Source organism: Myxocyprinus asiaticus, chromosome 15, assembly GCF_019703515.2.
Source record: "Myxocyprinus asiaticus isolate MX2 ecotype Aquarium Trade chromosome 15, UBuf_Myxa_2, whole genome shotgun sequence".
Classification (NCBI taxonomy): domain Eukaryota; kingdom Metazoa; phylum Chordata; class Actinopteri; order Cypriniformes; family Catostomidae; genus Myxocyprinus; species Myxocyprinus asiaticus.
In genome coordinates, this window is record NC_059358.1 from 24,258,020 (window position 1) to 24,270,818 (window position 12,799).

Below are 12,799 nucleotides of genomic sequence, written 5' to 3' on the forward strand. Positions count from 1 at the left end.
ATATATTTGTATGAACATAAAAAGATTCAACAACTAAGACATAAACTGAACAAGTTTCACAGACATGTGACTAACAGAAATGGAATAATGCGTCCCTGAACAAAGGTGGGGGGGGGGGGGGTGGCTCAAAATAAAAAATAACAGACAGTATCTGGTGTGGCCACCAGCTGCATTAAGTACTGCAGTGCATCTCCTCCTCATGGACTGCACCAGATTTGCCAGTTCTTGCTGTGAGATGTTACCCCATTCTTCCACCAAGGCACAAGTTCCCGGACATTTCTGGGGGGAATGGCCCTAGCCCTCACCCTCCGATCCAACAGGTCCCAGACGTGCTCAATGGGATTGAGATGTGCTCAATGGGATTGCTGGCCATGGCAGAACACTGACATTCCTGGCTTGCAGGAAATCCCACACAGAACAAGCAGTATGGCTGGTGTCATTGTCAGGCTGGAGGGTCACATCAGGATGAGCCTGCAGGAAGGGTACCACATGAGGGAGGTGGATGTCTTCCCTGTAACGCACAGTGTTGAGATTGCCTGCAATGACTACAATCTCAGTCTGATGATGCTGTGACACACTGCCCCAGACCATGATGGACCCTCCACCTCCAAATCGATCCTGCTCCAGAGTACAGGCCTCGGTGTAACGCTCATTCCTTCGACGATAAACGCGAGTTCGACTATCACTCCTGGTGAGACAAAACCACAACTCGTCAGTGAAGAGCACTTTTTGCCAGTCCTGTCTGATCCAGCGAAGGTGGGTTTGTGCCCATGGGCGACGTTGTTGCCGGTGATATCTGGTAAGGACCTGCCTTACAACAGGCCTACAAGCCCTCAGTCCAGCCTCTCTCAGGCTATTGCGGACAGTCTGAGCACTGATTGAGGGATTGTGCGTTCCTGGTGTAACTCGGGCAGTTGTTGTTGCCATCCTGTACCTGGCCCGCAGGTGTGATATTCGGATGGACTGATCCTGTGCAGGTGTTGTTACATGTGGTCTGCCACTGCGAGGATGATCAGATGTCCTTCCTGTCTCCCTGTAGCACTGTCTTAGGTATCTCACAGTATGGACATTGCAATGTATTGCCCTGGCCACATCTGCAGTCCTCATGCCTCCATGCAGCATGCCTAAGACACGTTCACGCAGATGAGCAGGGACCCTGGGCATCTTTCTTTTGGTGTTTTTCAGAGTCAGTAGAAAGGTCTCTTTAGTGTCCTACTTTTTTATAACAGTGACCTTAATTGCCTACCGTCTGTAAGCTGTTAGTGTCTTAACGAATGTTCCACAGGTGCATTTTAATTCATTGTTTATGGTTCATTGAACAAGCATGGAAAATATTGTTTAAACCCTTTACAATAATGATCTGTAAAGTTATTTGGATTTTTAAAAAATTACAGCTGTGCGCAAAAGTTTGCATACCCTGGCAGAAATTGTGAAATTTTGGCATTGATTTTGAAAATATTGTCTTTTATTTAAGGATAGTGATCATATGAAGCCATTTATTATCACATAGTTGTTTGGCTCCTTTTTAAATCATAATGATAACAGAAATCACCCAAATGGCCCTGATCAAAAGTTTACATACCCTTGAATGTTTGGCCTTGTTACAGACACACAAGGTGACACACACAGGTTTAAATGGCAATTAAAGGTTAATTTCCCACACCTGTGGCTTTTTAAATTGCAATTAGTGCCTGTGTATAAATAGTCAATGAGTTTGTTAGCTCTCATGTGGATGCACTGAGCAGGCTAGATACTGAGCCATGGGGAGCAGAAAAGAACTGTCAAAAGACCTGAGTAACAAGGTAATGGAACTTTATAAAGATGGAAAAGGATATAAAAAGATATCCAAAGCCTTGAAAATGCCAGTCAGTACTGTTCAATCACTTATTAAGAAGTGGAAAATTCGGGGATCTCTTGATACCGAGCCAAGGTCAGGTAGACCAAGAAAGATTTCAGCCACAACTGCCAGAAGAATTGTTCAGGATACAAAGAAAAACCCACAGGTAAACTCAGGAGAAATACAGGCTGCTCTAGGAAAAGACAGTGTGGTTGTTTCAAGGAGCACAATATGACGATACTTGAACAAAAATGAGCTGCATGGTCAAGTTGCCAGAAAGAAGCCTTTACTGCGGCAATGCCACAAAAAAGCCCGGTTACAATATGCCCGACAACACCTTGACACGACTCACAGCTTCTGGCATACTGTAATTTTGGAGTGACGAGACCAAAATAGAGCTTTATGGTCACAACCATAAGCGCTATGTTTGGAGAGGAGTACACAAGTCCTATAGTGAAAAGAATACCATCCCCACTGTGAAGCATGTTGGTGGCTCACTGATGTTTTGGGGGTGTGTGAGCTCTAAAGGCACGGGGAATCTTGTGAAAATTGATGGCAAGATGAATGCAGCATGTTATCAGAAAATACTGGCAGACAATTTGCATTCTTCTGCACGAAAGCTGCGCATGGGACACTCTTGGAATTTCCAGCACGACAATGACCCTAAGCACAAGGCCAAGTTGACACCCAGTGGTTACAGCAGAAAAAGGTGAAGGTTCTGGAGTGGCCATCACAGTCTCCTGACCTTAATATCATCGAGCCACTCTGGGTAGATCTCAAACGTGCGGTTCATGCAAGACGACCAAAGGCTTTGCATGACCTGGAGGCATTTTGCCAAGATGAATGGGCAGCTGTACCACCTGCAAGAATTTGGGGCCTCATAGATAACTATTACAAAAGACTGCACGTTGTCATTGATGCTAAAGGGGGCAATACACAGTATTAAGAACTAAGGGTATGCAGACTTTTGAACAGGGGTCATTTCATTTTTTTATTTGTTGCCATGTTTTGTTTTTATGATTGTGCCATTCTGTTATAACCTACAGTTGAATATGAATCCCATAAGAAATCAAAGAAATGTGTTTTGCCTGCTCACTCATGTTTTCTTTAAAAATGGTACATAATTGAGGTCACGTGATGCCATGCTAGGGGCAGACGTGTGAGCGACGAGCTCTGCGCAGTTTGCAAAATTTTTAATTATTCTCATGTTATAATCTGGTGAATTTTAATACACCCAGTTACACATTTGCTCTTTGATGCAAAACATGGCAAAGAAGTCAAAATCCTCGGGCTCTGGAGACATTAAAAGACACTTACGTGTTCAGGATGAAAGCCCCGACAGGCCTACAGACCGGGGACTCGATTTGGATGGGGCGGCGTGAGAGGTGATCCAGCGTCAGTTGTCAGTTGTCCAACTTCGGTGATGTTGACGAAGATTCTTGATGACTTGGAGGATCTCGCTGTAATACGTCGATCAATTACGGCAATGGAAATAAAATTCTCTCAGCTAGTTACAAGAGTGACTGATGTTGAGAAACAAATCGATTTTCGGGAATCTTCGGAGAGGGAATTTACCGCTAATCCGCCCACGACCATAGTTGATTTGGAACATCTCCTTGAAAAGCTTGAAGATCTTGAGAATAGAAGCCACAGGAATAACATTTGAATTGTTGGAATTCCTGAGCATGAGGAGGGCAGAGTTATGGTGAAATTCCTAGACAAGTTTTTCCAGAGTCTGCTCGACATAACAGGCTACAAGCTGGAAATCGAGTGAGCTCACAGAGTCCCAGCTTACAGATTTGCTGAGGGAGACAGGTCCCGATTGATTCTGGCCAGATTTCTGAGATCATCTGATAAAGATCTTGTGTTGCCTCAGGCGAGGAGCAAAGGGAAGCTTTCTTTGAAGAACCATAATATTTTCTTGTTCCCAGACTTTGCGAACTCGACACGAGAGAAACGCGATTGGTTCAAGGAATGTAAGAAACTCTAACATCAGAAAAAGGTCTTGTTTGCTCTGATGTTTCCAGCCAAACTGAGAATAGAAACGAAGGTCGGTCGCAAAGTATTTATATGTCCCAATCAAGCAATGTCTTTTACTGATTCAGTGGCTGAGTAAACCGTTGGATGTTTCTCATGTGAGTGGGTCTGACTCGCTGTACTTACTCTTGAGGAAGCTGGGTGACATTTTGGTTTTTTGCGTTGGCTCCACCGTGTGGCTGGAGCTTGTTTTGTGAATAACACTTTTCCTTAAAGAAACTTTTGCATTGATGAAAGATTACTTTTGCATTGAAGTTCCCGTCCAGTTTGAGAGTGGTCACTACGGATGACCGCAAAATATCTACATGCTCACACAAAGGATGTCTTTTATAAAGTTGACGGATTGTGAAGTCATGGTATATACTTTTATGCGGTCTCCGAGTGAATTGACTCAATCATCCAGGAAACCGGGATGCCGATTTTGTTTCTTTTTGTGTTGGCTCCGCCTAGCGGCTGGAGCTTGTTCTGTTGAATAACACTCCTTTGGAACAGCTGTGGATCAATCTGTTCGTTCTTCATGCTTATTCCTCCTGCTGGCTGTAGTTTGTTTTTAGTTTTTTACGGGATATTGTAATGATTACGTCATCCGCTGAATTCATAACAGCTGGCTCACGGAACACTCGTCTGTCTGTCCGAGGAATCTGAATGGTTTATATCGGCTGGAAATTGTTTTGTGGAAGATCACATCTTCGAGACAGTTCTGTGAATGAATCTACACATTCTTTGTGTTCATTCTTCCTATTTGCCGGGTTTATTTTACAAAGTATTTTCTGTTATGTAATTTTGCCTCACAAATTTGTGAGGCAAAATTGAGCAATCCGATGGCAAAGTTGTCGTGGGGGCTCGTGGGCGTTCATGGACGTTTTGAGTTTAGAGGGATTGTCGCCGGTTGGTGCTTTCGTGCGTGGGGTTAATGCGCACGTTTTTCTTTTTTCTGTTTGTTTTGTTCAAGGGGAAGTTCGGGGTTTGATTGCTTCACTAATGGGGAATGTGGTCTGTATAATTTTGTTTTTCATACACAATTTATTTTTTCTATTATATCAAAATGTCAAATGTTAATGTGAGTGTACTATATCTCTCCACATGGAATGTAAATGGGTTGGGGCACCCCATAAAAAGAAGGAAGGTTATTACTTTTCTTAAGCATAAGAAATATGATATAGTGTTTCTTCAAGAAACGCATCTTTCCCCCCAGGAAGCTGAAAAATTTGGGAAGATATGGAGTGGACATGTTTTTTTTAGTGCTGGCTCAAGTAAGAGCAAGGGAGTCATTATATTGGTAAATAAACATTTACGATTCAAATGTCTCAAACAGACTAAAGATAAATTAGGAAGAGTCATTATTGTGTTAGCTGAAATTCAAGGGCAAAGGTTGATTTTGGCTAATATTTACGCACCTAACACTGATGATCAGGGCTTTTTTATAGATCTTGAAGGGATGTTACAAACCGCTGGCACCCCTCATGATATAATATTGGGAGGAGACTTTAATCTTTTGATGGACTCTGTCCTTGATCATAGTGAAGCAACATTGACGCTTCATAGGATGTGTAAAAATCTTGGTCTTACGGATATTTGGAGACTTTTGAACCCATCTGGTAGGGACTATACATTTTTTTTCATCAGTCCATAAGATTTATTCTAGAATAGATGTTTTTTTTTTGTTTTTTTTGATATCCAAATCCCCCATTTCATCTGTTGTTGATTGCTCAATTGGAAATATCTTAGTCTCAGATCATGCCCTGGTGAGTTTAGAGGTGTTGCCATATACAGAGAAAAAGAAATCATATAGTTGGCGCCTTAATGTGTCCCTTTTGCAAAATCCTGATTTCCAACAAATGTTAAAGACTGAAATCAATGTTTATATGGAGACCAACTAGTCCTCGTATCCTCTGTGGGCGTGGCTTGGGAGGCACTTAAGGCGGTTCTTAGGGGTCGGATCATACAGTATGCCTCATTCACCAAAAAATCCAAAGCACGAGAACTTGTGGAGTTGGAAGGAAATATTAAAAGTGCAGAGGCATAGCTGAACCGCCGTATGTCAGCTGATGGCCTCAGAGAATTGACCCAATTTAAATATAGATATAATACTATTTTGTCGCGGAAAGTGGAGTTTTGGTTATTCAGGGCAAGACAGTCATACTTTGTGTCAGGTGACAAAGCAGGGAAGCTTTTGGCTAGATATATAAAGCAGAGAGAGTCTCTTTCTATCATTCCCTCAGTGAAATCTGCTGGTGGTGAAATTTTTACCTCAGCCATTGATATTAATAATGCCTTTAAAGAGTTCTACATTGATCTTTATAGTTCCACGTCTTCGTCTACTGATGAAGATATTAGAAACTTTGTGGAACCATTAGAACTTCCTAAACTGACGATTGAGCAAAAAAACTCTCTTGATTCTGAGATAACCTTGGAGGAGCTTGACGAGGTAATTAAGTCCCTACCTACTGGTAAGGCTCCGGGGCCAGATGGTTTTGAATTGCCTGAATTTTTTAGATCCTATGCTACAGAACTGGCTCACTTTTGTTAGAAGTTTATACTGAATCATTAAAGATTGGAAAGCTTCCCCCAACCATGACACAAGCCCGGATCAGTCTGATTCTTAAAAAGGACAAAGATCCAAGCGAGTGTAAAAGTTACCGTCCAATCTCCCTGATCCAACTAGATGTAAAAATATTGTCAAAAATTTTGGCTAACCGATGTTATTAAAATGAATTGAATTCCAAAATGTAACTACCTGGTACAGTCCCTACCTGTAGATGTCCCCCTCTCTTATTTCAAGCAATTCAATAGCATAGCGAAGTCCTTCATTTGGAATGGTAAACATCCCAGATTGCATTTTAATAAGCTACATAGGCCGATTGACAAAGGTGGGCTAGGCCTACCCAAGATTTTGTTTTATTACTATGCGTTCAGTCTCAGACATTTGGCTCATTGGTCACTTCCACCTGAGAGAGCCCCTCCCTGGTTTGTTATTGAACAGGCAGTTCTTGCCCCTATTTCGCCATTGCAAAGCATCTCTATCAAACTAATTGGAAAAGTTAAGTTACACCCCGTTATTTCGCATTTACACTCGGTATGGACTAAAGTGTCCAGACTGTTTAAATTGGAAACTTATTTAAATGTTGCCTTGAGCATATGGCAGATATATATATGTGTGTGTGTGTGTGTGTGTGTGTGCGTGGGTGCGTGCGTGCGTGCGTGCGTGTGTTTTACTCAAAATAGTAATTTAAAATGTGCATTTATATCCAATAAAAAAGGTCCATGTATTAATTCAGATGTTAGGTAAACAAAGAGGAATAGCAATGTGTGTTTGTTTTTATACTCACATGGCCTTCCTTACCACCTGTATACTCCCACAAATGCTAATAATTTATCTGTTGTGCTGGTATTGCCAGTGGAGTCAAAAGTCAAACCAAGATTTTACCTCACACATAGCATCAAGAACAAGTATATTAAAACTATAAGCCACGAGAGGCACACAGATTTTAATGTGGACAAGTGGTGTTCTCAGGCAAAAAACAAAGCGGACTTCAAGTTGCTTATTCTTTTTATAGAATTGCAGCAACAGCAATAATGATAAAAAGACCCCAATGTTCACTAAACTGTTACATTTTTTATTAATGATAATCAGAATTAAGAATTTTTCTGCTAAGTAATGTATTTCAGCAGCCTAAATGTATGCTGCTTGAATGCACAGGTGTGTGTTTATATAATTTTTCAACCTTTATGAATTGCAGCTCATCCAGTTAGAATATAGAGTCTGAACTATCAGTTTTTTTAAAAATTTTTGTTGTTGTTTTTCTATCCACCTCCTTTTTATGTAAAATGTTCATTGTTCACTTGATGGCATCTGTGTAATGGTACTGTATATGGTATCTGTGAGGTCACATATGATCTCAATTAAAAAAAAGCCCATATCCTCATTAAAATGGTAATAGCAAATTTTGTTGTAAATAAACGCAAAATGATAAGTAGAAATTACCAATGTTCAAATGGTGAACCAACATTCAAAGGCAACTTAGAAGAGGTTATTTGACCTCAGCTGACCCAATTTGTGTATTTTTATGTATTTATTTTCATTTTAATTTATTATTAAACTTTCACTAGTCTCTCATTATTTCATCTTTCTCTGTGTATTTTAAGGCAACTCTAGTAACCCTTTTCTGTGCAAAGAGTGCCTGCAGGGTATATTATCTATGCTGTGAAGAACACTGGTGTTTTTGCTAATTTAGGCAACAACAATCATTATCAAATGTACGAAATAATTTAAACAAAACCTATGCTGAGCCCATACTTCCTGACAAACAAGGTATGAGTAAAAATATCTGAATAAACATTTCATGATTTTCAAACAACCATGACTGCTTATTCCAAAGCCCATTATTACAAGGAAAGAACATTATCATTATTGCATACAGCCCCTCATTAGGATCCCAAGTAAAAAGCTAAGGTTTTTTGGGGCAAAGTAAAAAGAGGTAAATAAACAGATTTCTGTACCTAACGTTTTACCTAGATTAGGTACCTAGACATTAAGGTACCCAGACACTTTAGATGATAAAATATTAATTACTTCTGTGAATTCTGATTGGATGAGCTGTGCGCAAAGTCATTGTAAAATGATTATAAATACACACCTTTCATTCTATATTAAAGACCCTGCTTTGACAGCATACCATTATGACAATGAGCTATGCTACTTGGAAGAATTGTTCATTCCAGTAATTATCAATAATAATACATTTCCCTTTATTGATAACAATTTATTGAATATTAGTGTCTTTTATCGTAATGCTGTTGCTGCCATTATAAATGTAATCAAATCTTTTTAGTAAAATCAGATTATTTACTCTGTTTTATGTAGAAAAAATTATTTATTTTGTACAAAGAATTAATGGAAATGTATTTCTAATAACCAGTGCATTCCTTGGGAGAGAAAGCACTGTGCATCATATTGTGTCAATGTCAAACCACATGTTAGATTCGCACACTAGTTACTATTTACGGCTTAATGTCAACAAGTGGATTAATGTTCTTGAGATTTATCTCAAGCTTTGGAGTAGGTTAGGTATATAAAGTGGGTCTGTGGCTATCCAAGTCATCAACCAGGGCAGGAAAACCATGAAGGCTCTCATTCTTTTAGGCCTGTTTGCTGTGGCATGTATGTATAGTGATAAGATATAAGATATAGACTGGACTAGTACAAAGCTAATACTGTTTAAAAGGTTATTTAAATAATCCTGTAATCATTGAAAAATAATCTATATTGTGTTAATGCACACAGTTTGTAACATGATAGTAGTTACATGTAGTTTGGGGAAATTAGATTTCTATTTGAACAGTTTTAAATGAACTTCACTTAAAGTATGTTTACATACAGTAGGAGTGCTGACTGACAGTTATGTTTAGGCATAGCTTATGTATGCTTTCAGAATATTTTCATTTCATGTTTTTATCTTTTTGTTTCTCAGATGCCGCTCCTCTTGATGAGGATGATAAAATTGTCGGTGGATTCGAGTGTACTAAGAATGGTGTTCCATACCAGGTTTCTCTGAATAGCGGATACCACTTTTGTGGTGCCTCTCTGATCAACAACCTCTGGGTCGTGTCTGCTGCTCACTGTTACAAGTCGTAAGTGAAATTTTTAATTAAATGCACAGCAAACAAAAAACTTGTTATTGTTACTGTCAACGCTTGTTACAAATGTATTTATGAAACTACAAGGTTGTAGGATGTCAATCTATCCAACCGTCATAGGCCGCAGTATGGTTTTGTGTCAGCTTGTAATTTATAAATAAAAGTCTGGTTCATATGTGCTAAACGTTAAGTAAATATTTGCACACTGTGCAAATTTATGTTTATTTTGTGTAGCAAATCTTACACCCTTGAATCTATACTCAGCCGTGTCCAGGTTCGTCTTGGTGAGCATAATATTGATGTTACCGAGGGCACTGAGCAGTTCATCGACTCTGCCAAAGTCATCAGGCACCCTAGTTACAACAGCAACAATCTGGACAATGACATCATGCTGATCAAACTGAGTCGAGCTGCTACTCTGAACAGTTATGTTCAGTCTATTGCTTTGCCTTCAAGTTGTGCTGCATCTGGTACTGAATGCCTGATCTCTGGATGGGGTAACATGAGCGCGAGTGGAAGTGAGTGACCTTAACTTTTACCACTATAATGTAACTTATTGTAAGCCAGGCAAAAGTTATAAGACCATCCAAAAATAATCTACACCTGAAAAAGTATTTCATACTAGAGAGTAGAGACATTCTAGGTTGAGACGGGCCGCTGGAATACAAATGAATGGGAGAAATTACAGCGCTAAATCTGGCGGGTGTAAGAATGGAAGTCCTGACTTACAGTCAATAAAAGAGTCAATGACCTTTTTGAAATGGATATCAGCTTTCTATTTTCTCACAATAGTGCAAGCACAGTAGCTGGACCTGCCTGGACATTTTTTTTTTGTGTGATTTGAGCTAAAGAAGCACAATTTATGATATAATTTTTGTCAAATTTTATTGCTTATTTGATATATGTTATTTGATCATAATCTAGACCAACCATTCTGGAGAGGTGCACTCACAGGCATGGTGAGTGACCTGACTTGTCTCAAAGGATTATTTTGTCTTTATTTAGGCAACTACCCCAGTCGTCTGATGTGCCTGCGGGCTCCTATCCTGAGTGACACCACCTGCAGAAATGCCTACCCAGGTCAGATCACCTCCAACATGTTCTGTGCCGGCTACATGGAGGGAGGCATGGACTCCTGCCAGGTAAGATCCTGCTAGTTAATGTACTGCACATTTTAATGTCACACTAATATGATTATTTTGAAAAAATATAATAATAATCCAAATGGGATGTCTCAGAGATTCTGACATCCAATTCGCATGGAGGTGGATTAGCTGCACTGTGTGATAAATTCTATGTTCACCTGGGTGCAATTAGTTACTCAATCATAACTCCACAATAAAATGCTTCTCTTTTACAGGGTGACTCTGGTGGTCCAGTGGCATGCAACAATGTGCTCCAGGGTATTGTTTCCTGGGGCTATGGCTGTGCCCAGAGGAACAAACCTGGAGTCTATACCAAGGTTTGCAACTATACCACTTGGATCAGAAACACCATTAACTCCAATTAATCAAATCCAATTAATCATCAAAGATGTTACCAAAACCATACCATTCTAGTATTGGTCCATACTGCCACACAGTCAATATCACATGACTAGCCAAATAAATGTTTGAGTTAAAACTACAAATGAATGATTTGTATGTCTTTTGTTTATGGGTAGTTGACATTGAATACTTTTTGTGCAGTATGACATGCTATATACACACCATCTGAAACAATTTTAAACAGCATTTTGTTAATTCCTTTTTAGTTACTATGCATGCAGCTTTTATGTCCTAGAGTATTTAATTAAAAATGGTGAAAATTCTAAAAGAAATGGTGATCAGTTACATGACCTAAGAGGAACTTTCCTTTATACATTCCTATAAATTTGAACCTAAAACCTTTGTTATTATTATTATTATTATTATACAGTAATTATAATTATTAATAATAATGATAACAAAATGAATAGTAATAAAAACAAAAACAACAACACATTGGTTTGTGGATTGTTTTTAAGTTAATAGCTATGTTATAATTAAGGCTTTCCCTACTATGAATGCCTTACTAGTTTGGTGTATGAACAAAAATAATTTTTGGCACTCTCCTAAGTTGAATGTCAAAGATCTTCTAACCTATATTTCATAGTTTAAAAGCATGATGCCGATTTTATTTTGACATGGATTTTCCAGACTATTAAAGTACATCTAAAACCTACTTTGTGATTTTTTCAAAATAATTTCAAATGCAGAATCTCTGTGACATGCGGATAATCCACAGCAGACTGTTTAATTCAGTTGAACATTTCCCAATGAGATGACAATAAAAAAAATTAAAAAAACAAACAAACAAAAAAAAACAAAAACATGCTGTTACAAGCCAAGATTTAGAGCTTTAGAAACAGACATGTTTCACATTTTGTTACAGTACAGCTTGCAATGGACTCTATGGTTTTGAATAAATTGTATTTTTAATTGAGTACCTAATTCTGTCCACTCAATCATCCCTAATGTGGGTTTTTAAAAATGAGTAGAGAGACAAAAATGATCTAGACAAATGTTTGGGAAATTATCACTTTGTTTTAAAGATAAAATAGTCGTTCTCACTTCTCACCAATCATTCTGATCACTCTTGCACATCTCTAAAAAAATAAATGCTTTTCTAAACATCTACTCTCTAAAGTAACACATCATGGGTGGAGGGCTGTAACACTAATTCCAGCTACTTGCAGAAAATCCCATTATCTGACCGTTCATATTAAATTTCTGCGTTTGTAAATATACAGCATATCCTGGACAGAAAGTTCTTAAAGTGAATCCCCCCTCCCCTCTATTTTAAACATTGGTCAGTTCTCACCACAGTAAAAAAAAAAAAAAAAAAAAAAAAAAAAAAAAAGAAAGATGAAGAAATAAAAAAAGGAAAATACATTAAACAAATACACTCAGATCATTTCAAATCTGTAATTCAATGCACATGTCAAGCTGTTTGCACTTGTACTCTGCATTGAAAATATATGTGAATGTGCTTTTGCATCTAATAACTTTTGAGACTGATATTCTGTGGCATTGATTCACAAATATTAGTTGGTTAACCCACTCACAGTACAGATGGATGGCATTTGTCATTCAGAGACATTAGTGCATGAAAACATCAAAATCTTTGAATTTATTTCAAACTTGGAAGAAATAAATTGCCCCCAAAAAATCTACAATTAAAAATAACAGATACTAAAACTGTTTGCCATGTGCAACACAGAAAAGCTTTAGTTTTTCAAGACCCTTTTATACCCTTGAAATTCCATGT

General features: G+C 38.5%; 1 protein-coding gene across 1 annotated transcript; it reads left to right on the forward strand.

The window, feature by feature from the left end:
* The first annotated feature begins 8,905 nt into the window (after window positions 1–8,905).
* On the forward strand, window positions 8,906–11,141 carry LOC127452455 (trypsin-3-like). The gene is made up of 5 exons (XM_051717903.1): window positions 8,906–9,035; window positions 9,346–9,505; window positions 9,776–10,029; window positions 10,517–10,653; window positions 10,872–11,141. The coding sequence occupies exons 1-5, from the start codon at window positions 8,996–8,998 to the stop codon at window positions 11,019–11,021; spliced, it is 741 nt and encodes a 246-aa protein (XP_051573863.1). The 5' UTR covers window positions 8,906–8,995; the 3' UTR covers window positions 11,022–11,141.
* The last annotated feature ends 1,658 nt before the right edge of the window (window positions 11,142–12,799 follow it).